Genomic DNA, 26984 nt, shown 5'->3' on the forward strand with positions numbered 1-26984 from the left:
CGGACACAGTAAAACAAATGATACCTTGCAGGGGGTTGTGCCGGTTCATCTAAACCAGTCGTTCTCAGATTTTGCTTGTTGCGTCCCAGCGATCATTTCATCGCAATAAAGTGACAGTACTGTGAAAACAAAGCTTCTCCTTTTCCCAGAAGTATTAGTCATTTTTACGGTTATGCACCTCAGTATTATATAGGAAGGTTATTTTCGGTCTAGAAAACCGAGATTAACGGTCATGGGGATTCGTTGCGCTGACCACACGACACACTCTATCCGCTAAAGTTGGCACTAACTTGGCCGACAAGCTGCGGTCGCTCGGTCGGTATAGTTCGCTTGCGGACTAAAGCCACGGAGTTTGTTTGGTAGCTGTTTGGGTCAGTACAGCAGAAGGGCCACATTATTCGGGTGAATCATCACCGCGCTTTCAGACAGTCGACAGGCCAACAGACTGTACACATCACAGTTCCTGTCAAATACCTCCCTTATGAATCTTTGAACAATTACCCTACTACTATATTAAACGTTACGTCAGACGCATCCTTATGTTGAATTGCCATTTGAGAGTTACACGTTGAAACGAGTGTTCACGCACGACACTCATGCGAAAAGTAAGAAGATTCAAGCGTACAATTCAAGATGTTAGTGTTCTAAACAGGGAAAACTAGTCAAATAAGTGCAAATATACTTAGATGGACAGTGTAGCTATTGAATAGAAAGAGACAGAATCAAAATGCTGAATGCTCACTGAAGAGAGAAATTAGATGACATTGAATTTAGGTCTCCAAAATCCTTCAGATGATCACACAGGATCAAGTTTAAAATTTCTTCTGTTTTCGAAAGGGAAATTTAAGGTGTGAATGTGGACATCGTATGGGGGTACAAGGAATACTGACATAACAACTGGGACCATAACCGCCATCTGTTATGATCTGGGCGACTTTTGCATGTGATTTCATAGCGTACAGGCGTGCCAACGGCGCCGCGGTTCCAAACAAGAGCCAAACGAGTTGACGTGAGTAGCATTTGTCTCTAACGCCGAACCGCCCGAAAAGTTGGCGATAGCCTTTCAGAAACCTCCCTATATTAATCATTAATCGATGTTCTTAGCAAGTTAGAGAAGTTAGAAGTACTTGATCCAGCATATCAGTCACTCTGAGGAATCCTCTTCTCCGCCAACCGCTGGCGGTGAATAACATAATGCGAGGTACATACGCATCATGACATGCTTCACCAAACAAGTCATGCTTCTGCCCCTTCCGTACAAATGTCATTTTCATTATGAAAATTTTTAAAAAATTTCAATACCGTTTGTAAGGGTAGGCAGCGGCTTATGTAAAGGCAAATCCTTGTTTACTTCATCATCAAGCGAACAGAGAACAAATACTAAAATCATTGCAAGGCCCGTCGTTCTCGAGTTGAAGGCAGAGTAAATAACACTTTAATCGAGAACATAACGGACATTTAACATATCGTCTGTCATATCATCAACATAGTGACCTACTGTATCATCGTAAAGTCAATTTTATCTTTCAGAGGTTTAATTCAACACTGTTCTCATATTCAGATAAGATTTATGCAGTTCTATGAGCTTCATCTATTTTCCTGCCACGACGCTTACAGTAAAGGTAAATATATCCCTGTAACGGGCCGTGAAGGCCCACAGGGTAGTGAGACGTCGTGGCTCCCACATTTTTCTAGACAATCGGCTCACATATGGCGGCGAGGTTTTCATCCTTATATGCCGGCCGCCCTTTAGCCCCCTAGGGAGATCCTTGGTACAAATTTGTGTTAGAGGCTGAGTCTACCCCGGGGTTACAGTCCGACTGGAAGGATTAGGTCAACTGAAATAATCTAACGACCTCAGCGGGAATCACACGCGACCTTCCGGCTTGTAGCATAGTGCCTCAACCTACTGCGTGCCTCTCACAGCTTTCCGTAAGTTGTCATCCATTTTTTTTTAATTCGCTTAGTGGGGGTGGAGTCCGACTGGGTCCACTCGGCACGGCGGCCACTGATTGTCCTATTGTAGCCTTCCCCGGGTGATTATGATGATGGAGAATTTGGTGGAATGAAGATTGGCAGGGGCAACCGAAGTACTCGGAGAAAACCCGTCCCAGCGCCACTATGTCCACCATAAATCCCACTTGACCAGACCCGGGATAGAACCCAGGCTGCCGCGGTGGGAAGCCAGCGACTAACCGCTTGAGCTATGGCGCGGCCTGACATCCACTTCAGTAGCCCATCGTACTAAACCTTGCATTTCTTTTCTTGAGCTCATGGAGGTGAGCAACAAAGTAAAGTTGTATCTTGAACCTCAATATATACGTAGCTTCTTCTGTTTTGGCTGGGATATGCGAAATATTTTGCGAGATTGTTTTTGTACCGAAAGAATCACGGTTCAGATCCTGTACACGTGAAGCCGAGAATGAATTATGATGAGAGTTCCTCTTTAAGAGCCAGCCAAAGGACATCAAGTCTGTTGACATTTCGTTAGTTATTAGATTCGTGTACTTCGAGTTTGGCATGGCTACCGTCGATATTGGTGCACCGAGAATTTCTCCGTTCACCTTCTACGCACGTCCATGGTTACCATGTCAATGTCGCCATGTGAGTTTGCTTACCGGTTGTTTCAGATCAAAGCTGTAGTCCGCGCGGTGTGACCATGAGAACTTCTTTTTTAATTCAACCGGTTTTCTTCCAACAATCCTTTGAGAAAAGGGATAATTCAGCACAAATTAATTCAAATACCGCTACCATATTCTTAGTTTCAGGTGTAGAGAATCATTGAATATAATTCAATTTACGTAAGAATTTCACAATGTTTCGGTTACACTTAAACTTACACAGGCGTGCATCTAATTAATATCACGTTGTTGCGGTATACGGCCAAAAAAATAATTTAATTTTTTACGTTTTAATTTATTATGTTTATTTACTTTAGTTCACAACATTTTTATTATTTTAAAATATAAAACATGAATATATAGCTCGTGTTTTTAAACGTGTCCCATGGGCTGAGCGTGACGAACTGTCTGGCAAGAAGCAGCTAGGGAGTGGCTGCAGCTGTAGCGTAGAAGGGAGGGAAGGTGAAGAACCAAGTTCCTCCTATAGAACATTCGCTCACATTTATTTTCATATTTACCGTAATGCGTACACAGTACAACACAGGAATGGAAACAAACATATTCCTGAATCTTAAATCAGTAAAGAAGTAGGTTTAGAAGTAAGTAAAGTAAAGCTATCCTTGTATGAGGCCGTGAAGGCCCATAGGGTTCTGAGACGTTGAGGGTCCCACATTATCTAGACAATCGGCTCAAAGATGGCGGTAAGGTTGTCAGCCTTATGCGCCGGCCGCTCTTTACTCCCCAGGAAAATTATTTAATTAATTCCTGGTACTCATTGCTGTTAGAGGCTGAGTCGACCCCAGCCTAGTGCGGCTGGAAGGATTAGGTCAACTGGAAAAAATCCAATGACCTAATCGGGACTTGAACCCGCGACGTTTCGGCTTGTAGCATAGCTCCTCAACCACTACGCTACCACTACCACGTCACTACAGAGAAAGATAGCTAATAGATCCTTTGAAAATGTGGCACAGTTCAAATATTTAGGAAAGTCACTAATAAATCAAAATTTGATTCAGGAGCAAATTGAGAGGAAAATTAATTTGGGTAATGCTTGGTACCATTCAGCCCAGAACCTTCTGTCTCCTCATCTTCTAACAACATAAAAATTAGAATATACCAAACTATAATTTTGCCTCTGGTTTTGTATGGGTGTGAAACTTGGTATCTGACATTAAGGGAGGAAGATAGACTGAGGGTGTCTGAGAACAGGGTGTTGAGGAGAATATTTGGACCGAAGAGGGATGAAGTGACAGGAGGTTGGAGAAAACTGCATAATGAGGAGCTTCACAACTTGTACTCTTCTCCAATTATAATTAGAGAGATCGAGTCAAGGAGGATGAGTTTGGCAGGGCATATAGTACCCACGGGGAGAAGATGAATGCATATAGGATATTGGTGTGAAAGGCAGAAGGAAAGAGACCACTAGGGAGACCAAGACGTAGGTGGGTGAATAATATTAAAATGGGTCTTAGATAGATAATATGGAGGATTCTGTACTGGATTGATCTGGCTCATTATAGGGACGAGTATGGGGCTCTTGTTAACACGTGATGAAACTTCGGGTTCCATACAATGTTGGGAAATTTTTGAGTAGCAACACAACTGGTGTTTTGTCAATAAGGGCTCAGCTCCATGGAGTTAAATGAACTTCAATTCACTAGCACACAGGTGTATACATCATAATAGTAGTCTTCATCGGTGTTTAGCAGGGCTACTACACGTACAGAAGACAGTTCACGCGTTTCAACGTCTCCAGAATCTGTATTACCTCCACTGTCACTTCTAACACCACTTTCACAAATTTAGTGCATAACAATGCATACATTTATACGGAAGACCCTCACGGCCACTATACTGACCCTCAATTGTTCCCACGTGATCATATATTTTTAATATCTTCTTCTGAAAGGGGCATGCGGTAGCGTATTTGGTTGAGGGATCGAATCCCGATGAGGTGGATTTTTTCAATTTACCTAATCCTTCCAGCCGCATTATGGTCCTGAGGTCGACTCAGCCTTAAACAGAAATGAGTACCAGGAATATTCCTGGGGGTAAAGGGAGGTCGGAGTGTAAGGCTGACAACCTCACCGCACATCTGCGAGCCGACTGTCTAGAAAATGTGGGAACCTCAACATCTCACAACCATATGGGCTTCCATGGCCTGTTACAAGGATAGCTTTACCTTGCCTTCTTCTTAGATGGAAGAAAATTTGTCATCAGCAACTTTAATAATATCATACGACCTTAAAGCGACATTTTTCTCGGCAATTCTTAGCTCTTTCCAATATTAGCTCAAAGGAACTGAATACTGGATGATATTGGTGTAGACGCTGTTCTGTAAGAGAGGTACGTGTTCTTTTTTAGGTTTCATCAGATAGAATAGATCTGGTTTTGTAAATTTCTGCAAACGGGATCCCCTTCTCACTTAACCATGTCTTTTAGACTTCTGCAGGGATCTACGACTGCAATCTTACGCGGGAGGAAGTAGTCCGGAATTAGTTTCACTTTCAGCCACTTCTTGTAATTTGGAAAATAATATCACTCTAATAATCGCCAGTAATTTGATGCGACTTGAAACGGACTTATGAATCTGGTATAGCCCTCCAAGCTTCTAACATTTATGATAATTATCCTCTGACCTGTTTAAGTGCGAACAAGTGCAGTCAAATGATGTATGTGTGTGATCCATGAATGTTTCACTCATGTACGGTACGCCTCGGTCCTCATTCCTGTATTTACAGCATCGAAGTAAGAGATAATCTGTTCTTCCGATGTGACTGTATTTAATCCCTCAAAAAGAAACTCCTTGGATTGAGTCCGCAAGAGAACTATACCGACTGAGCGATCGCCGCTTGTCGGGGAAGTTAGTGCCAACTTCAGCGGATAGAGGGTGTCGCGTGGTCAGCGCAACTAACCCCCACGGCCGTTAACTTCGGTTTTCTAGACCGGAGCAGCTATTTCCTCGAAATAGCTCTTCAATTACCCTCACGAGGCTGAGTGAACCCCGTCCCAGATCCACTACTTCTCAGAAAATCTGGTAGCATCCGGAATCGAACCCGGGACCTCAGGAACTGTAGCCAGGAACTCTGAACACTAGACCACAGAGGCGGTCCGTATTTAATCCCTCTCCATCGAAAATTCAAGGTACGAGGAATTGCCCTTAATGCTTCCCTGAGAGTCTGCTGTCTGTTTTAGTTTTGTATGTACTTTCTTTGGTGACATTCCGTGCCTGTCTGTGATGTACAATTCCTTTACTGTATGACGAATTACTGCTTCATTGAAGCTGTCCAAATACGGTCATCGGGAACTTTCGAGCCTTGTATAAAATGTTGGAAACGATATTAATGCATCGGATATAACCACGTCAAGTTCTTAATTAATTCGCCCGACTGATTTTATGATACATCGGTTGTCTCTACTATTTTTCTGTAATCACTTGAAGTCAACTGGATCTCCTCTACCACATTCCCTTTCCTTAGGTTTATATGCTTTATCATTCATGAACAGCTCTACAGCCCTTTGTTTGGCCCTGACCTCTTCTTCATTTACGTAATCATTTTTACACAGTCGGTAGAACTCCTTGGACGAGTGATCAGGCCGTCGCAAGGTCGCTACCTACACACAGGACAACACAAACATATACTTTATCACCTGGCACAATTAGCGGTGCAAAACTTCACCAATTAACGTGCTCTTTAAGAAGTGGCGTCACGAAAATGTCCACAGTATTTTGAATACTAACACACGATGCACCAAAAAGAAAATTTTACACTGTAATAGCTTCTGCAGGGGCACGAGGTAGCGTAGTTGGTTGAAGCACTATGCTACAAGCCGGAAGGTCGCGGGTTTAAGTCGCGATGAGGTCACTAGATTTTTTCAATTGACCTAATTCTTCCAGCCGCACTATGGTCCTGAAGTCGACTCAGCCTCTAAGAGAAATGAGTATCAGGAATATTCTTGGGGGTATAGGGTGGCCGGCGAGTAAGGATGACAACCTTACCGCCATCTATGAGCCGATTGTCTGGAAAATGTGGGAACCTCAACATCTCACAACCCTATGGGCCTCCACGACCTGTTACAGGGATACCGTAATTTTTTTTTTTACTTTTTAATAGCTTCTGCACGACTAACCCATCCTAGAATACTTACCTAGGTTAGTGGATTTCACCAAATACACTGCGCTTTCTGCAGGGAACAGCCTATTTTATAAACAAGGACAGTAGGTGTGCACGAATAGAAACCTGATGCCTAATGAACCGTAACTGGCGGTTTCGCCCGATGAAATAATGTGCATTTTCACTTCAGCAGTTCATGTCAACTACATCAATTCGTAGTGTGACTCTTTATAAAATATGTAGAAGCGTTGAGAACGGACTAGTACGTAAAGAATGCAGTCTTCTGGGATGAGGCACCGTGTAGATCTTGCGTGAACCGACGTTTCGGAGGAACGTATCGCCTCCATCTTCAGCGTAGAAGAATCCACGAGCGAGGAATTATGGATCCCGGTGCGGACCGCGAACACAATACACACTTGTATGGTTCGTCTGTTGTAACCTGCGTGTTCGTTGCCACGGTAATGCGTGTGTCTTTTTTAATGGCTCTTCTAGCCCATTCAGGGCCCAGGCCTCTTATTCAGTTCCATATTTATTTTTCACAGATGATAGGACTCCTTGGACGAGTGATCAGCCCGCCGCAAAGCCTCTATCTAAACACAGGACAACAAAAAACACAGAATAAACGCATACACACACCAAACATTCGTTCCCTGAGTGGGATTCGAACCCACGATTCCAGAGTCCGAACGAGAGAAGACAGTTCATGTCTTAGACCGGCTACTGTGACCGGGTGGTAATGCGTGTTTAGCAACTTGTCACCTGGTAATGACTCGTTCGTGCTGTTGTAACGGAAACTTAGCCGTTGTTTATCAACGGACGTCTAGCTCTGTCTCCACTATTCAGACTTTCAGGCTTCATGTCACAATATATTGAAATGTGCAATATGCAAATATATTCAAATTCAACTATATGCTTGAACATTATAATAAGAAATTCGTTAAATCACGTGAAGAAGAATAATCAGCACCCAACTGTATATGCACGCTCAATTCTGAAGCAGTCATATCACTCCCAGGAATTAAAATTATATAACTTAGTTTGTCTAGGTATCGATCATTTTTGTTATTGTACACCGTCCACATGTAATCGAAAATATCTGGTCGTGTTGATAATGTTGACTACCCACTGAAATAAAATTCCACAGTAGTGCTGTTGACACGCTTACGTGCTATACTGCAAACACACTCAAGTTATCGGCATCATACCGAAACTGAGTAAAAAAAGCAAACAAATGTTTTACTTTTGTGGTTACTTTAAAGCCGCTGTCAGCACGTCACTCTATGTAGCGTCGGATTGCGAGACCGAAGACAATCACGGAACCCCCCAATCATTTAGTCGATATCCCGGCTGTTTCGAACCCAGCATCTCCCGAATGGAAGTCAGAAACGTTACCTTTTGAGCCAGCTTAATAGGCCGTGTAATTAAGCGACTGGGCCGCGCCATAGCTCAAGCGGTTAGTCGCTGGCTTCCCACCGCATCGGCCCGGGTTCGATCCCGGGTCTGGTCAAGGGGGATTTTTGGTGGACAAAGTGGCGCTGGGGCGGGTTTTCTCCGAGTACTTCGACTTCTCCTGCCAATCTTCGTTCCACCCAAATACTCCATCATCATAATCACCCGGGGCAGGCTACAATAGGACAATCAGTGGCCGCCGTGCCGAGTTGACCCAGTCGGACTCCACCCCCAACTAAGCGAATTTAAAAGATTACAACGCACGCACCACAAGAGAAGGGCACATCACAAGACGCAGTATACACAAAATATAGCAAGAACGATTCCCATAGCGGAAGATTGATATAATACGCGAGTTTGAAATACGACGTATAGGATGATAAATCTTAACAAATTTTAATATATAAATATTATTATAGTACATGACGAATATACATTTTAAATCATTTTATAAACGACACATGATGACGAGCAGTGCAATAGTTTAACGTAGGTGACACACCTGAGGATGGCACAGTGTTGCCGAAACATATAGTGAAGTGACATGTGAGATTGTATGCACTAGAAGACGGTCAACACATACACATCATGAATTTAAAAGAAATAAAAAAAAATTAAGCGACTGAGTAAGTAAGCTAAGGGACCCCTACGTAGAATATAGCTAATTTCTGAGCTAGTTCAATCGAGCTCACGTCTTTGAATAACTTTCTTTAAGATGAAGTTTAACAGTGAAGAAATATATCTTTGGAAATATCCCAGAAGACAGAACTCTTCATAGCTACTATAGTGTGCGCCTTAAACTCAATAAGTTTAATATTATCCTTCCATTTCCTCCCCGGTATTTCATCTGTGGTCTTCTAAGCGGAATAGCTCGTGCTGAGGGAAGCAACGTTCAGAGCTTCGGCCTGGACGCGCTCGCGAAATACGAGGGTAAGTCAATAAATAAGTTACAAATGGATATAGAACTTAAACAAATAAGAGTACTGATTTGAAAAATGCTTTTATTTCTCAACATAACCTCCCTGTACATTGAGGCATTTGTCCCATCGTTTCACAAGCCCATGAAAACCAGCAACATAAAATTCTTTGGGCTGCTGTCGGAACGAGGCGGTGACTTCCCTTTCTACAGCTTCAGCGTCGGGAAAATGTTCAGCCGAAAGAAGATGTTTAAGAGGGCCGAACAAATGGAAGTCGCTTGGAGCAAGACTCATCACCTGTGACAATTCGGCCTAGCATATCGTGTCCTTCATCGTGGTAGCGATTGAGATGCTGTAATGCCTGACCCATTCTTTGCATTTTGTGTTGTGGGGTCAGCATCGTGCACAGACTTTGTGAAAACCTAACCTTTCATGCGACTTCCATTTGTTCGGCCCTCTTAAACATCATCTTTCGGCTGAACATTTTCCCGACGGTGAAGCTGTAGAAAGGGAAGTCACCGCCTGGTTCCGACAGCAGCCCAAAAAATTTTATGCTGCTGGTGTTCAGGGGCTTGTGAAAAGATGGGACAAGTTCCTCAATGTACAGGCAGATTATGTTGAGAAATAAAAGCATTTTTCAAATCAGTACTCTTATTTGTTTAAGTTCTATATCCATTTGTAACTTACTTATTGACTTATCTACGCAGCTTACTGCCCTTCTGTTTGCGACACTGATAGATTAATGTAACTCACAATCAATTTTATGCGTTTGGTTAAGATCAAGCATATTTTATTGACATCCTGGTACTGTATTAAAGCCGAATTGTTTCCTAACGTTGTGTCTAGCTGTTCGATTCCATGAAGAAGGCCTGTCCCGAGTACTTCAACAAAGTGAGACTTGTGGCTGGGGACTGCGGACTACCCGAATTGGGTCTCGGAGACGCTGACCGTGAACTACTTTGTCAAGAAGTGAACATTGTGTTCCACATCGCGGCAACTGTCAGGTTCGACGAGACCCTGAGAACGGCCGTCCACGTCAACGTGCGGGGTACCAAGTGCATGTTGGAACTTGCGCGGGACATGCCATATCTCAAGGTATAGTCTGAGGTGACATGGCCTTCCACTCTGAAGCCACTTGTCCTATTATTTCTAATTCCTTTTATGTCATATTGTTGATTCTTGTATTATCTAAGACAATGAATCAATTACAGAAGCTGATTATGTAAGGTGAAATGAAGGACAGGGCATTTGTATCACCCAAAGTGTTCGCATCCATTCGGTAGAACACGTTATTACAAGGGTTTTTGGACTTTGTCCATCATTCGATATTCTAGAAACTAGAAAACAACGTTTCGGAAAATGAATCTGTTTCCGTCCTCAGGTGAGGGGGGAAGACACTTACTCAGTTGGACCAGTGATTGAGGTGAGCTCTTTCTAAGGGATCCAACTGAGTAGGTGTCTTCCCCTCTCACCTGATGATGGAAACGTATCCAGTTTCCGAAACGCTGTGTTTCCTAGTTTCTAGAATACCGGGCGATGGGGAAAGTCCGAAACCCAGCAATTCGGAATTTTATTCACCATCGTCAGACACCTTTAGATTCTACGTTATCACAAATTTGGTAAATCGCGAAAACCGGTTAAAAGAATTTGGTATAACAACATATAAACATTAAATAGACAAACTGAGACATACGTTGGACATGTCGCGTACCGCCCTTGCTGTACAGAAACAAAGGTGAAACACAAATTATGGTGTTTATCGGTGATGACTCTTCACCATCTGAACGGGAGGGGCCATGTCCGAATAAAATCTGACGTCTTCCGAAAACGACTACAGTAAAGGAAAGACGGGAAATTCTGCCTTACTATTTAAAAGTTCACATTGTCAGATTTTACTTTTTGTGTAACACAGTATCTAATATTAGTAACCTTGACTTCATTAGGCGTCAAGAATAACATTTTTAACACGGGGATTGCGCATCCATGGTACCTGAACAGTTTATTTCTCTTGAAGGAATACAATGACCCCTCGGGTTGAGGGAGAACTTGGACCTCTCCAGTGCCCTCTACCGCCCACGGGTCGATCGTACGGACGGACGGTTAGACCGACGCTTTCATACTGTAGGTGCGTCAACCAGGACATTTTTTTTCTTGGCACTACAGCCCCAGTGGGCCTAGGCCTACCTCCATGAACTTCTGCGTTCACTTTGGTTTTTCTAGATCTTACACATTCTGTAGGACACCTTGGGCGGGTGATCAGCTCGTCGCAAGGCCTCTACCCGTATACAAACACAGAAAAACGCACACACACAAACTAAACATCCATGCCCTGAGTGGGATTCAAACCCACGACCCCGGTTTCCAAGTGAGCGAAGACAGTACATGCCTTAGACCGCTCGGCTACCGTGACCGGCACCAGGACAATTACCGAGCCTAAATATTCGCTGTTTCCATCACTTTCTGGACCGGATCGAATACAATTTTTCCGTTTCTTTTCAGGTTCTATGATAAAGCGACAAATATGTACGCGACACCGAATCGTTTCGAATTTGTCTTTAAATCTCGACCGACACTTCTTTCATCGGCTTCTTTTCACATACGGTATCTGTTTAGCACGCGCACTAAGATTATATTATTTTCTGCTGATGTTTTTTTAGTGTTTTTAGTTTCTTGGGGTGGGGTGAGACTGAGTCCAGTTGGTACGTCGGCAACTGTTTGGCCTATTGCACCAGCTCCGAATGAAAGATGATGAATGTGGAACACTCAGTGGAATGAGAATTGGCAGGGGATACCGAAGTACTCGAGAAAAATCTGCTCTAGCGTCACTTTGTCCACCACAAATCCCACATGATCTGACCAGGGGTGGGAAGCCGGCGACTAACCGGCTGAGTTATGGCACGGCCTTCTGCTACTGTAATATTACTTACTTACTTACTCATGGAGTTGAGCCCTTCTTGAGGAGCCGCCAATTCTGCAGCTACTCAAGAATTCCCCAGCATTTTATCGAACCCGAGGGTTCAACACCGTGTCCACAAGAGCCCTCCACTGGTCCCTATCCTGAGCCAGATCTATCCAATCCATACCATCCTATCTCTCTAAGATCCATTCTAATATTGTCCACCCACCTACGCCTTGGTATTCCTTCTGGTCTTTTTCCTTCTGGCTTTCCCACCAATATTCTATATGCATTCCTCGTCTCCCCCATTCGTGCTACATGACCTGCCCACCTCGTCCTCCTTGACTTGATCATTCTAATTATACTTGGAGAAGAGTACAAGTTATGAAGCTCCTCATTATGCAGTTTTCTCCAACCTCCTGTGACTTCATCTCTCCCTTGAATTACTGCTATCTTTACATAGTCTTCCATTTACACGGGGTTTCTAATTAAGCTTCTATCGCGTTTACATTGCAGAATTGTCACTCGAAATAAACATACATGCGCTCATGCTCACGGTAAACCCGTTAAGGTAGAAGCACCAGTACGAAGTGGTACTGCACATTTCGATTAGGGAGGGCAGTACGCCTACTGTGTTGTGCCTCGTTCTGCAGTTGGTGCGACACATTCCTCTACAGTCGCAGAATGATGGTGATTGCAAGGGAAGAGTTTCATAGGGAAGCTCAATAAAACACAATTCCCCCCCCTCCCCCAATTGAGTGAAGCGCTGGGATCTAGCATTTGTTAACAGACAAATCACTTCACGACCAGATGAAACGTGTTCCATTTCGATTTGTTGCTGATGACGCGTTTCGGTGACTGAATCACTTGGTGAAACTACGTTCTTGTACCCAATAAAAAGTTTTTTTTTATTCCGGGACAGGATATTCAATTATTTGTTAAGGACAGCCTTATGGGAAATGCGATTGCAGCCCCCTCAGCTGTTTCAAGTGTTAAGGAAACAACTTACAACCGGAAAATGCAACACTAGTAGTTATTTCGTGTGCATTTTACACAGTTTTCTGCGGCAAGTGACAAATGGCGAAATATATACAGCCCTCCAGGAACATCTGATAACTGTGAAGGGGTGATTGGGGGGTGAGGTGGAGAAATTAAACGGAATTCTCTTCTTCTTGCGCTTAGACATACTAGTCAGAAAATCAAGAAACAGCGCACGGGACTGTGAAGACAGGACTGCAAACTATTTTCGCACATGCGGTTGCGTCCCATGGTCATCTATATGAAAGCACAGATGTTTCTTTGTTTACTTATACCTTGATATTACATTATTCTTCCCATAGACCACACTTTCTCCTTATCGTAACATGTTCATAGTCTCGATACTCACAGCTTCGAGCTTCTTCAAGGTAAAGTTGTCCCTGCCGGTCACGGTAGCCGAGCGGTCTAAGGCATGTACTGTCTTCGCTCGCTTGGAAACCGGGATCGTGGTTTCGAATCCCACTCAGGGCATGGATGTTTAATTTGTGTGTGTACGTTTTTGTGTGTTTGTGCACAGGTAGAGGCCTTGCGACGAGCTGATCACCCGCCCAAGGAGTCCTACCGAATGTGCAAGATCTATAAAAACCGAAGTGAACGGAGAAGTTCATGGAGGTAGGCCTAGGCCCACTGGGGCTGTAGTGCCAAGGGGGAAAAAAAGTTGTCCCTACGCTTAATTAATTAAGCACTATGCCATGAAGACGTATGGGGGAGTGGAGGTATATATCTACATTTTCTTTACTTGGGCACTAGCTGGAGGTGAGTGGTCAGCTTCACGCCCCTGCCGCTTTACCCATTGGATAGGAGGCTGGATGGCCCCAGAGCGGTCTGAACGATTTGGAGAAGATAAAATTCTTGACCTTACCGGGACTCGAGCTCTGACTCTTCTGTCGTCCAGCCTGTAGCCAGTCGCTATACCGAATGCGCTATCACGGGTCCCATATAAACTCTCCACTTTATTATAATTTTAATTCATTATGAAATGAGTTGTAAGTACAATAAAATTGTGGAGATATTCATGCTTATTTTCACTTACCATTGCGACAGTTCACGCTGTAGTGTCTGTAGTCTCGTTTGGTTTGATTTTGTCCTGCAAAAAAAAAAAAAAAATCCATTATATTCGGGCTAATGGTGGGAAGGTTGTAAGCTTGCTGTCTATAAGTACAAATTTTTCCTCTCTCTTTGCTGGAGCGTGTAGGGCAACACGTGGAGTGTCAGTTGGGCATGCACAGAGTCACGAATATTGCACATGTGCGTATTTGCTGCTTGTGTTCAAAACTATCTGAGGTGTACTTTAAAACAAATATATTTCTCATTTTTTAAATACTCGTTCCCGAAACACCACCGTAATATTCGGACACCTTGTATTCATTGTCTGAGAACAAAGCATGGCATGGAAAACTCCACTAAAAACAGTACTGAGTGAACATAAATTATATGGCAATGGGGCTGAATCCTTCTTGAAATGTAAACACTTGCTCGGGCCCCAAGAAACTCCCAGTATTTTATGGAACCCAAAGGTTCATTATCGTGTTCACATGAGCCCATCACTAGCCCCTCTCCTGAGCCAGATGAATCCAGTCCACTCGCTCAATCCTCTTCCTCTAAGATCCATTTTAATATTATCCTCACATCTACTTCTATGTTTTCGTAGTGGCTCTTTCCTTCGGGTTTACCTACCACTCTTCTCTCTGCGTGCTTCATGTCCTGTCCATGCCATCTTCCTTGACTTGGCACACACTTATATCGTGAAATACAGGGTATGCACAAAAGAATGGCGCGGTTTCAAAAGTTCATAAGAATTTTATTTCTCAGCTTACATGGGCACAACATACAGTCAGATGCGGCAACTGTCCAAGTTTCTCATATACTAATTACAAACCTCCAATGTGTGCACCCTGGGTCACACGGCACACATCAACACGGTAATCAAACTCATCCCAGACCCGGTGTAGCATGGCCGCTGTAATGGCCCGCAGTGCGTGCGTTATCCGATCACGAAGTTCATGGATGGACACGGGCAATGGCGGTACATAAACGCGGTCTTACAGCTGACGACATAAACAAAACAAACTCCCTGGTTTTAGTCCGCAAGCGAACTATACGGACCGAGCGACCGACGCTTGTCGAAGTTAGTACCAACTTTAGCGGATAGAGGGTGTTGCGTGGCCAGCGCAACGGATCCCCACGGCCGTTAATCTCAGTTTTCTAGACTGGAGCTACTATTTCCTCCAAATAGCTCCTCAATTATCCTCACGAGGCTGAGTGGATCACGTTCCAGACCCACTATTTCTCAGAAAATCTGGTAGCGCCGGGAATAGAATACGGGACCTCTGGATCTATAGGCAGGATATCTGACCACTAGACCACAGGGACGGTCTTTTATGTCTGTGCAATGTACAGTAATTCACAAGTATGGAGCATCTGTTGCAATCTGGATCTGCAGCCCGGTTCTAGGGGAGGAGTGTCAGACATCTGCCTCTGGAGCTCAGTGATTTGTGGGAAGCTCTAAGATGGCCCCACTATATCTTGACAATTATGGTACAGTTTATGTGATAAAATCATGTAATGGATTCAGAGAGAAATACATTTTGGATTTAATTCACGTTTATATTGGCCACACAATTGCCACCTAACAATGTAAGCAGCTGGTAGCATTTGCTTTTACAGGCATGGGAAGGCTGCAGTAATGTATGTAAACAGAAATTATTAAGAACGGAGAATGATTAAGTTATGCTGACAAATACTTCAGAGGAGAGGCAAAGAGATTTATTATCGAAAATCCCTTACTTACATCCTAGCTTCCTTTGTCTGCTTGCTTCTTAATTATGTCTTTTCCATTTATTTCATATATACCTTCTTGCTGTATTTCTATTTCCTAATTATATGTTTCTCTTCAGTCCTTCATTCATGTATCATCTGCCTATGCAAACTGCCCCATAAAACACATAGAGGAGAAGTTCTACCCAGTGCACTTGCAGTATGACAGTGTAATACAGCTAGTGGAACTGCTTAATGAAGATATGCTGACTGCAATGACTCCCCTGTGAGTATAGAGACCTAAACATTTTATTGTATATGTAGCATTTAAGGTTTTCACAGCAATTTTTATTAAGAGTTCCATCCCTGGCAGCTCTGTTGCCACATGCTTTTTCAATACTGAAGATGGCAGCGACATGTTCCTCCATCAGTTGACTTTCAATGGACTATATGGCCTTATATCCCAGAAGACAGAACTCCTCATTTTGTTGTGTGTTGATGGAAGTTTGTATGTCATGTTCAATCATTGTCAGATTATTAAATTGGACATAATGGGCCAATGAGTACTTGTAATTTTTTCATACCACTAAATAAATCTGTAAATGTTCCATAACGCAGATTATGGCAGACAGTACTTTAGAGACCTCCTCCTCATCATTTTCATATCATTTCTGTTTTATATGGGATGAAGGTCACAAATCTCTTTCTCATTCATAATCCTCCTTTTTGAAATTACTGTCTTAGATACAAAATAAATATTTCTGACATAAAACAAAATTACATTTGAATTCTTATTTGTAAATATTAAATCAACAATGTTACATATGGATGTTGTTACACTAATAGTATATGACTCTCATGCCATAAGCATGCTTTTCATATTATAAACCATACTAAAATAAGCAAAACATATTTCGTTCTTAATGAGTACTGCGTTGCAATTTGACAGCAGTTCTACACGAGAAAGAACATTTTCAGAAACTGATATGCTTGTTGGATGAATTAGAATTAAAGTATTTTGGAAATTTGTGTTTGTTGAGTGTGATTTTCTGTGCTTGTTCTGATGTTAATATTTCAGTGAAAGTAAACTGATGTGAATGGTTATTAACTGCAGGTTACTGAAGAACTGGCCGAACACGTATGCGTTCACAAAAGCGATTGCTGAAGTTACAGTACAAGAATTTGGAAAGGGTCTGCCACTAGCGGTGGTGCGACCTGCTGTAGGTGAGGACTTCATAATTCGTTTCTCTTTCAGTACTAAAAAGTACATAGTATAATGTAGTGTATCGTCATACATATTTAGATGCGTTTGTCACTTCTTGGCTATCAGTAAGTGACAGTCTGCCTTCTGTTGATTGCTAACAGTTAATTCTAATACAAGTCTAGAATTGCTCCATGAGAGCTTAGAAATCAAATCAGAATAAAAGGTGCTGAAATCCTTTACAAGCAATTTCTAAAACACTGTCTTTCATGGCCAAAGTTCATGCAATTTCATGATTTTTGTCAGTGTTGATTCTGAAATGTGTGTAAGCCATCTCAGTGACTGTCATGGTATTTTAATGTAATCTTATTCTGCCCACTTTATTTTCAATAAGAATATGACATTTTTAAGGAGTTTCTTGTACGCAAGTGACCCAATAAACCCAACTTTAATAGTAACTTTATGGATGTCTGGTGTTTGAAATTGTAACCCTGAGAAGTTCATGATAAAATTATCTCAGACATTTTCTAATAAAATTTCACATGTGAGGAATATTTGGAAAGTAACCTCTATTTATTTTGGGCAACTAATGTAGGAGCAAGGCAAAGATTGCGCTCATGAGGTAGTGTTACATGACTCATTGCCTTGTAAATCATCCCATAACTGGACACCTAGTGTTTGTTCTTGTCTCTACAGAGTGAGTCATGATGTGTCATGCAATTGAAAATCCCGCCAGCAGCAAAATGCGCTGCTGTTTCGTTATGCTAAAAGCACAATTGCTGTGGAAATTCATGGCGAATTATGGCCAAATTTGGCAAAAGAAGGAACTGTAAGACAATGGTGTAGAATGTTCAAAGAAGGGCAAAGAAATGTTCACGATCAAGAGTGAAGTTTCTGGCTATCTGTAATAAGTAATTATCTTGTTCAAAGTGTTAACCAAAGAAACTGTGGAACACAGCGCTTCACAATTTCGAAATTTTGTGCAGATTTCCGCAAATTTCACGCACTCTCCTCTATGAGATTATCACAGTTAGGCTAGGCTATCACAAGTTCTGAGCAAGATGGGTTCCGAAAATGCTCATGTGTGCGCACAGAATGACATTGACTTTGACTTCTTTAGAGCGATACCACGAAGATGGCGATGGATTTCTCAGTCACATCGTATGAGTTACAGGTGATGAAACCTGAGTTACATTACTTCTTTTGGCTTATTTTGGACTGAGTAGGTTTAACCTTCCCTATCCACCTGAAGATGGAGACAGATCCAGTCTCTGAAACGTCGTGGTTTTTTGTCTTTTATATACCGGACGATGGGTGAAGTCCAAAATAAGCCAAAAGAAGTACAGTATACACCATCGTCAGAATCCTTTCAAGTCTATCTGAGTTACATTGTGAATGCTGAAATCAAAGAGCAGTCAAAACAGTGGATGCACACACATTCACCAAACAAGCCGAAAAAGTTTAAATAAACGTCTGCCAGAAAGCTGGGAGCATCTGTTTTCTGGGACAGAAAAGTAGTGCTAATGGTGGAATTCATGCAACAAGTGACCACAGTAACGTCAGAAGTGTATTGCAAAACACTAAAACAATTGCATAGGATCATTCAGAAGAAAAGGGGTAGAACAATGACATATGGTGAAGTTCTCCTCTATGACAATGCGTGTCTGGACACAGCTGCTTGCACTCGAGCATTGCTAGAGCGTTTCAACTGGGAGTTGTTTGACCACCATCCTTACAGCCATGATCTCACTCCAAACGACTACCATCTGTTTATCTACTTGAAGAGCTGGTTGGGATCAGACTATTTCAATAATAATTAGGAGCTGACAGAAGGTGTCGATGAAATGTGGCTGAGCTCACAAGCGGCAGACTTCAATACAGGCATATAAGAACTTATTCCCAGATATGACAAGTGCCTCAGTTCTGATGGTGACTATGTTGAGAAGTAGCATAAGTATGTATGTATTTTTTTGCATATAACACATTCTTTTCCTCATTGCTTGTTTTGAAAACAGCTCACCACAATTTAGTTCCCGAATACCCCTCATATAATTCATTACATCATCTGGCAGCATATTACACCACACTGAAAACAGTGGTACTTAATACATTGCTCCTCATTTTTACAATTCACAGTCATAACCACTTTTCAGCATACAGCTTGATGCTACTCATACTTTTATTTCCAAAACTGCACACCTCTTCATACAAGTATAAACCATTTAAGTGATATTTACTGACGACACTCAAGCCACGGTTATTCTTGGGTTATACTGGAATGAATGTGTAGTGCTGAGAGGTTGTTGGCTGGTAGTTAGGAAGTGACTGTACCTTGTAAATATGTACAAAGATGCCTTGTATAATATGTATTGATAAAAGTGGGGTTAGACCAAATGTCTTTCACCATAGCCTCATTTGGGTCTAATGTACCAGCTCATGATGATAGGAGAGTTTGGAGCACTGTTGGAATCATATCAGGAAGGGGGAAATAGAAGTATTGAAAAAGGCTGTCTCATGTCACTCCGTATGCCACAAATCCCACATGGTCTGTCCTGGGATCGACACCAGGCATCCACCATTAGAAGGTGGCAAATAACTGTCATAGGTATGATATCTTCAACACAATGATAAATAATATAAAACTTTTCAGGTCTCAATATAAAGACACAAAGTTTATCAAGACAAATGACTGGAAGAGAAATATTTCTCAATGAATGTAAGCAAATAAAAATTTGACTAATAATTAATTATTGACTTATAGAATATCTATTAAATCTCACTTTATGCATGTTCATTCATTCATTCATTCATTCATTATTGGAGGGGGTGGGTTTCCCCATGCACCGTGACCAGTTGTTGATCTATTGTACGTACCCTTTTGACATTCTACCAGTCGCCATACCTTTCCGGTACTGGTGCTTGCTACCAGCCCCTTTCAGCCAGCGAGTTCGGCTCCTCTACTGGCAGTGGTACCCAATACTTCCCCATCTACCAGAGGCATTGGAAACTACTTGGGCAGGAAACTTTTTACTTAATTTTGCTCAGAGGTCTCCTAGAGACATGAGGATTTTTTATGTGCCGTAAATCTATGACATGGGACCCACAGCTTAAAGTCCCTCCCAGAGGACTTGTTCCCTGAATTTTTCTGCCCTTAAAAATTCCACGGCCTCCGCTGGGTTTGAACCCGCGTACCTTGAGTCATGAGGTGGGAATGTTACCCCTAGACTACGGAGGCCGCTTTATGCATGTTAATGCATATAGATTAATTTTGGGGAATACTGTGACATATGACAATGTTTTAGAGGTATGTATTGCCACCATCTTCAAGGTAGAAGAGTAAGCTTGGTATGGAAAAAGTGGTGGAGATGTAGGGAAAAGGACAGTAAACATCTACCAGACTACAAAATGTCACATCTTCATGATCATCACTGTTGAGAACTTGGAATCTCATACAAAAATTCTGCCAGTACCCTCACAAGACTGTTGTTTTCCAGTGATTTCCACTGCACGAGAACCTTTCCCTGGTTGGATCAACAACATTTATGGAGCTACAGGAGTTGTAGTTGGAGCAGGACTGGGACTTCTGAGGACTATGCACTGTGACAGAGACATGATAGCAGAACTGGTTCCTGTTGACATGGTCGTTAATATGATGATTGCCACTGCATGGGATGTTGCAACAAGACATAGGTAAATAACTTGTACCAGTCACTTGCTGAAAAGTACTTTCAAAGTGTGACACTGGAGATTCTCTCTGTTTTTTATCTATTTAACGATGCTGTCAATAGTTCCAAAAAGTGTCATGGTTGGATGATCAAATGATAAATTGGAAAGAATGTGAAAGGAAGCGGGGGCACGCAGTAGCCTAGTTGATTGAGGCACTATGTTACAAGCTGGAAGGTCGCGGGTTCAAGTCCCGATGAGGTCATTAGATTTTTTTTTCAATTGACCTAATCCTTCCGGCCGCACTATGGCCCTGGGGTCGACTCAGCCTCTAACGAATTCATTAAATAATGTTTCTGGGTAGTAAAGCGTGGCCGGCGCGTAAGGCTGACAAACTTACCGCCATCTGTGAGCTGATTGTCTAGATAATGTGGTAACCTCAACAGCAGCTGCTGATTGGCCTATCGTAGCCTGCTTTGGGTGATTATGATGATGGAGAATTTGGTGGAATGAAGATTGGCTGGGGAAACCGAAGTACTCGGAGAAAACCCGCCCCACCACCACTTTGTCAACCGCAAATCACACTTGATCAGACCTGGGATCGAACCCGGGCTGCTGCGGTGGGAAGCCAGTGACTGTGATTCACATACATATGTTGCGACATTGTGCAAAAAATAAACTCAGTTATGCATGGTGAAATCTGAGTGAGTTGCTTGGTATACTGTTGTGCTTGATAGGAAAAACAAAACTCATATATAGTATATAGCAGCCGTTGCTAGGTAACGGTTCTGCCAGCAGACATGAAGACAACAATTCCACAGCAACAATTGCACTGTAACAGAGGATCCGCCTTTTCTATGTGGTATGTGCTGTGATGTTATAAGCTATGTAGTTAGTGAATTGAATAATAGTTGGTTGGTGAGTTAGTGAGAGGACCATGAGGGTTCAGTCGTTGTGAGAAGCTGGCAGCTGAGGCCGGAGACCATTTGGAAACCCAGAGGACGGGGAATGTCCGACATCTGAAGCTGCTACCACGCAACAGCAGTGAAGATGTGACTGTGGACACTAGTGTGGGTGTGTAACAGTGTACTGTAAAGTGTAGTCACACACTGTATCAAAGTATGCAATAAAGCAAGTCATCAATCCGAAACCCTTCTATAGCCATTCCATTCACATCTCGATATGTTTTATTGTCAAGACATCTGTAATAGGTATATTTCTCTTAGCGAGAGCATATACACAATAGCATATGAAATAAAATTTGGATTCTTTGTAAAATATCTTTTGTAACTGGTCAGGATGCACCAACTTTTAATGTGGAACCCCTCCACACAGATTTAACTGGAATCCATTAGGTAGTTGGGCTGTGTAGACAGGCAGACAGACAGAATACATTCATTTTTTGTATTCCGTACAATGAACATATCAAAGCACTTGGAAAATGTCTGTAAAATGAATGATTATCATGCAGTTACAGTAAACCTGTCTCAGTTGAAACCCCATACTAGGACACTTTAAACTTTATCAGAGTATTAATGGAAAATTGCATTTAATTTTCAGATTGAAAGCAGAGAAAAATCAACTTACAAAACTCACAGAGAGTCTTTCAGGTCCAGATGATATTTCCATCTTGAACTATGTATCTTCAACCCAAAATCCTATCACATGGGGTCAGTACATGAAGTTTAATGAGTGTGGGACAGAGTTTCCATCTATGAAGGTGATGTGGTACTACTGCTTCCAACTTCATAAGCATAGGATCATGCATAACTTGTGTACTGTGTTTCTACACTTCTTGCCAGCCCTCATTGTGGACACTGCAGCCAGAGTTGTTGGGAAAGAGCCAATGTGAGTTTCTAAACTTAAGTACTGATAACACTTCCTAACAAACTGCTATTTTTATGGTGAGTTTTTTGCCCCTATTTTCTGTTGCAAATACCAAAGAAACATGATAATGTCAGAAACTTGTCATCTCTTTCAGTTTATGGAATGCTTACAAGAAAATTCACAAGTTTGTTGATGTGATTTCGTACTTCTGTACTCAACAATGGAAATTCACGAACCATAATGTGCAAGCTGTGTGGAGGAGGATGACTCCACTAGATCAACGGCTCTTTGACTTCAACATTGCTGACATTGACTGGGAGTCTGTGTTCAAGGCCTCCATGCAGGGATTGCGTATCCATATGGCAGAAGAAACACCTGACACCTTAGAAGTTGCAAGGAAACGCTATAGAAGGTGCAGCCAAAACGTCTAATAAGCTAGATTTTATATTTCCCCTCTTGGCACTACAGCCCTCATTTGGGCCTAGGCCTACCGCCACAAAACTCTCCGTTTCACTTCGGTTTACTAGATCTTACACATACGGTAGGACTCCTTGGGCGAGTGATCAGTTCGTCGCAAGGCCTCTACCTGTAGACAAACACAGAAAAACGCACACAAACATCCATGCCCTTAGTGGGATTCGAACCCACGATCTTGGCTTCGAGCGAGCGAAGACAGTGCATGCCTTAGACAGCTCGGCTACCGTGACTGGCTAATAATCTAGATACTCTATACTAATATAAATACCACGCGTCAGTAAGTTGGCCACGAAAAGAAAAAATGAAAGAAAAATAATCATATGTTCAAATGCTTACCTACAAGTATTATTTTCTTATATTTCATATTCTGCTCTCCTAAAACCTAACCAATAATTACACAGACTAAGAAAAGAAGGAACTGTAAACCTACTTTTCTGCCACTTATCTCATTTATGTGGAAAACTGAAACACAGAAGATTGTACAATAAAGAATGTCTACATGAAATCGTAGGTTCACATCTCTACTTCTCTCTTAATTCTTTATAAAATAAATCACAGCACTTTAGCATTTAGATTATGTGCCTTGAAGCAAAGCCTGTAAGATACTGAGCTTGGTAAAATAATGCAATAATTTTGTTTTCAGGTTGAAGATAGCACATTACACTCTGGTGTACACACTGTGCTTTGTTCTGCTTGCCCTTATAACATGGGTCGCCATCAACATCATCGTTTGACGCCTACAGCTCATATTGCAGCAAAGTGCAAAGATTATATCTTATATATTGTTCATACTTGTGGAGGCACCTTCCAGTCACACAAGTACTCACTACTGCGTCCACTGTACATCCTCAATCTTGTTTGGGTCCTTGAATGACCAAGTGTAGAAATTACCAAGTACATAGAACTACTTTGAAGAATCATATTATTGTCAAATAATGATATACTGAGACAGCGATCTGTCAGACTTTTAAGCCTTTCACTACTATGAACAGAACAGCTCCACCATACAGACTAGACCACTGCTTTAGGGATGACACTGCCCTGCATATTTATAGAGTACTGTGACATCAATGTTTTTAAGAAATTCCACTACAATAAAATATATAATTAATTTTCTTAAAAAATGAAAATATCTGTACAGTGTATCACCCTTAAAATTATGCTACACCAGGCAGCTCCTTGGTTCACCTGTGCTGTCACCCTGCACCTAATCATAGGTTTATTTCACACTCTAGAAAACAGATTTCTTTAAGCTTTAAATATAACAAATTTTGCCAGATTTATATGAATTTACATGTTTATATACATGTATTGCTCAGTTGGCACAGAGAGGGGCTACATGCTGGAATGCTGGGGTTCAATTCTAAGCAGAGACAAGGTTTTTCTCTTCTCCACAATGTGCAGACCAGATCTGGGACCCATCCAGCCTCCTATCCAATTGGTACAGAAGGATGATTTCTTCAGGGGTAGAACAGCAGAGGTGTGAAGCTAACCACTTTTGTCCATCTAGTGCTGAGGTTAATCCCCTATATGTCTTCATGGCATATAGCACAGGGACGCTTTTACATTTATGCCCATATCTCCTGGAACCCACAGAGGTAATATATCATCACCACAGTTCATTGTGAAGTTCTCAACATTGTCAATGGCAATCATTATGAATCAACTTTTCAAAAAGTCCTGAGAGGTTCTAGGGTTCACCCAGCCTCTTACCCAGAAGGTATTACAGAACTTTTCCCTGATGGTAAAGTGGTCAGGGTGTGAGGCTGACCCCTCATCTTTACTCACTACCAAGACTAAGAATGCAAGGAACCACTTCCAGTCCCAATATATCTACAAGGTGTCATGTTTGATTAATCGCAAGGACAACTTTACATTTAGGCAGATCACATCCCATGCTATTATATGTCCCTCCTTAAAATTTTGAATTAGAGATGAATTTTCATATAATTTTATATGAACATTATGCCATTAAAGGCTGCCTTAACCTCATTATTTCCTATTCCTTAAAATCTATCATAAGGTTTTGGTTGATGCACAAATGTATGATGTATGCGTGACATTTCTGGCCTTGATATAGTTTCTGAAATGATGCTAATAAATCCTAAAAGAATATGCAACTTTTGTTAAAGTGTTTTTTATGCAAAACAACAATATGGCAGCTAACACCGAATCTATGAATGTTATATTTTATAGATTCTGTATGAAATATTATGTATAAGTTAACATTTAAATGTTTACAAAATAACAGAGGTGTAGATCTTTGAGATACTGTCCAATAAATTTAACACCTACAAAGTATATGCTTAAGCAGCATGAACTTCCTAAAAAGAAAACACCACCACCAGTCAATAATAACCACAACAACCAGAGTCTATAACTATCTAATCAAGAGTTCAGCATGATAACACATTGAACTATCTGCATTGCAATCTTGAGCTACAAATTAATACTATTTAAATGAAAAATTAACAACACAAGATTTGTAGCACTGGAAGTCTAAGCAATAGGAAAGCCACGTTTTTTTTTCAGTGTCTCTTAAAGGTGGATAAAGAATCTTATTAAATAATAAGGCTGAAATATTTACATAACATTTTTGTATATCAGATGAATTGATGCTCTCATCCTCAGGAATAGCCTGAGCCCTGCTCTGTTTGGGAAAGTACTCACAATTTTAATTCAAATTTTCTGGATGGGCTAGGGCCAGTGGTGTCTTGAATTTTAAATGGACAGTGGGGCTGAAATACAGACTAATATGATGACTTCAAATTTCTGGTATGGCATCAATAGCTGAGATGTTAATAGCAGTAATATTGAAAATAATCTTCACACAAAGACAAATTTAAAAAAATTAAATTCATTTTAATTAATTGGTCTTGATAGCTGAGCCAATACCATTACTATTATTATACCACATGCTTCAAGGTAATTTATTCATTTGAAGTTAACTTATTTATAAAGAAACTGCTCTCTTCGATTTTCGTCTAATGCACACAACTTAACCACTTTCTGGTTGAATTTTGGAGTGTATATAATTACTTCTTTGTGACTACTTGGAACAACCAGAGCATTAAGACAGTTCTACCCCATGAAGTTCCTAAGGTAGGTCTTCACTTTGTTTCGAGCACTCAGACAATGTTCTGAATCCATAGCTGAAAGCGGGTGTTCTTATTGTTATTTCCACCGTATTGTGTACTTCTGAGAGGGCAACACTTCCACTAAATTCCAAAGAGCACAGGCAGATTTTACACTGGCAAGTGTGTAACTTCAATAAAAACGGGCAAAAACGGTAAAGTTGTCCCTGTGCTTAACTAACTAAGCATTAGGCCATGCAGGCATATGGGGGAGTGGATATATAGATCCACATTTTCTTAACCTCGGCACTAGCTGGAAGTGAATGGTCAGTTTCAAGCCTTGGCTACTTTACCCTCAGGGAAAGAGCCCCCCCCCATACCCATTGGATAGAAGGTTGGGTGGACCCCAGAACTGGTCTGGATGACGTGGAGAAGAAATTCACTCCTTAATTTCTGACATGAAAGTACTGGATAATATTTCCTAACACTATTACGAGTTCATTTAAGAAATATTCTTCATGCCCAGTGGGAAGCTGTGGTTCAGAGCAAAAGGCAGGGCGTGTCTTACATCTTCGAAATGAAGCTCTGTGTATGTCACCATTTTGTCACTCACTTCTTTCGCTTCAACATTTATGTTGTGATCCTTCCGCCTAAGTTTTGTTAAAGGTTCTGGACTGGCGTTCACTTGAGTTATATTTCCATAATACCGTTTATTCCAACTTTAAAGAGTAGAACAGCTTTATGAACACTAACTGCACTGCCTAGCACTTTTTGCATAGTGTACACAACGTTCGCATGCAACACAACAGAACGAGAAAAGGCGTAAAACACAGGAATACATTATCATTCAACAACCGAACTGGCTTACCTTTCTCTCTGACTGAAACGCCATCCAGCCAGTTTCATTCTGAATAATGTCAAAGCATTTAAGCAGGCAATCATTGTTAGT

General features: G+C 41.6%; 1 protein-coding gene and 1 long non-coding RNA gene across 2 annotated transcripts in view; one reads left to right on the forward strand and one right to left on the reverse strand.

Annotated features, from left to right (window-relative positions):
* LOC111865920 (fatty acyl-CoA reductase wat) overlaps positions 1-25085 on the forward strand; it is a 46417-nt gene extending 21332 nt beyond the window's left edge. Inside the window, exons 3-9 of the mRNA XM_023854366.2 lie at positions 9949-10197; positions 15934-16079; positions 16908-17017; positions 20489-20684; positions 22218-22505; positions 22639-22896; positions 23605-25085. Of these exons, the coding sequence (XP_023710134.1) occupies positions 9949-10197; positions 15934-16079; positions 16908-17017; positions 20489-20684; positions 22218-22505; positions 22639-22896; positions 23605-23695 (1338 nt within the window). The 3' untranslated portion in view covers positions 23696-25085. The remainder of the gene's footprint in view (positions 1-9948; positions 10198-15933; positions 16080-16907; positions 17018-20488; positions 20685-22217; positions 22506-22638; positions 22897-23604) is intronic.
* LOC111865922 overlaps positions 1-26984 on the reverse strand; it is a 71215-nt gene that overhangs the window by 26003 nt on the left and 18228 nt on the right. Inside the window, exon 2 of the long non-coding RNA XR_002843062.2 lies at positions 14070-14123. This is a non-coding gene — a long non-coding RNA (uncharacterized LOC111865922). The remainder of the gene's footprint in view (positions 1-14069; positions 14124-26984) is intronic.

This window comes from Cryptotermes secundus, unplaced genomic scaffold (assembly GCF_002891405.2).
Source record: "Cryptotermes secundus unplaced genomic scaffold, Csec_1.0 scaffold1848, whole genome shotgun sequence".
NCBI classification, from domain to species: Eukaryota; Metazoa; Arthropoda; class Insecta; order Blattodea; family Kalotermitidae; genus Cryptotermes; species Cryptotermes secundus.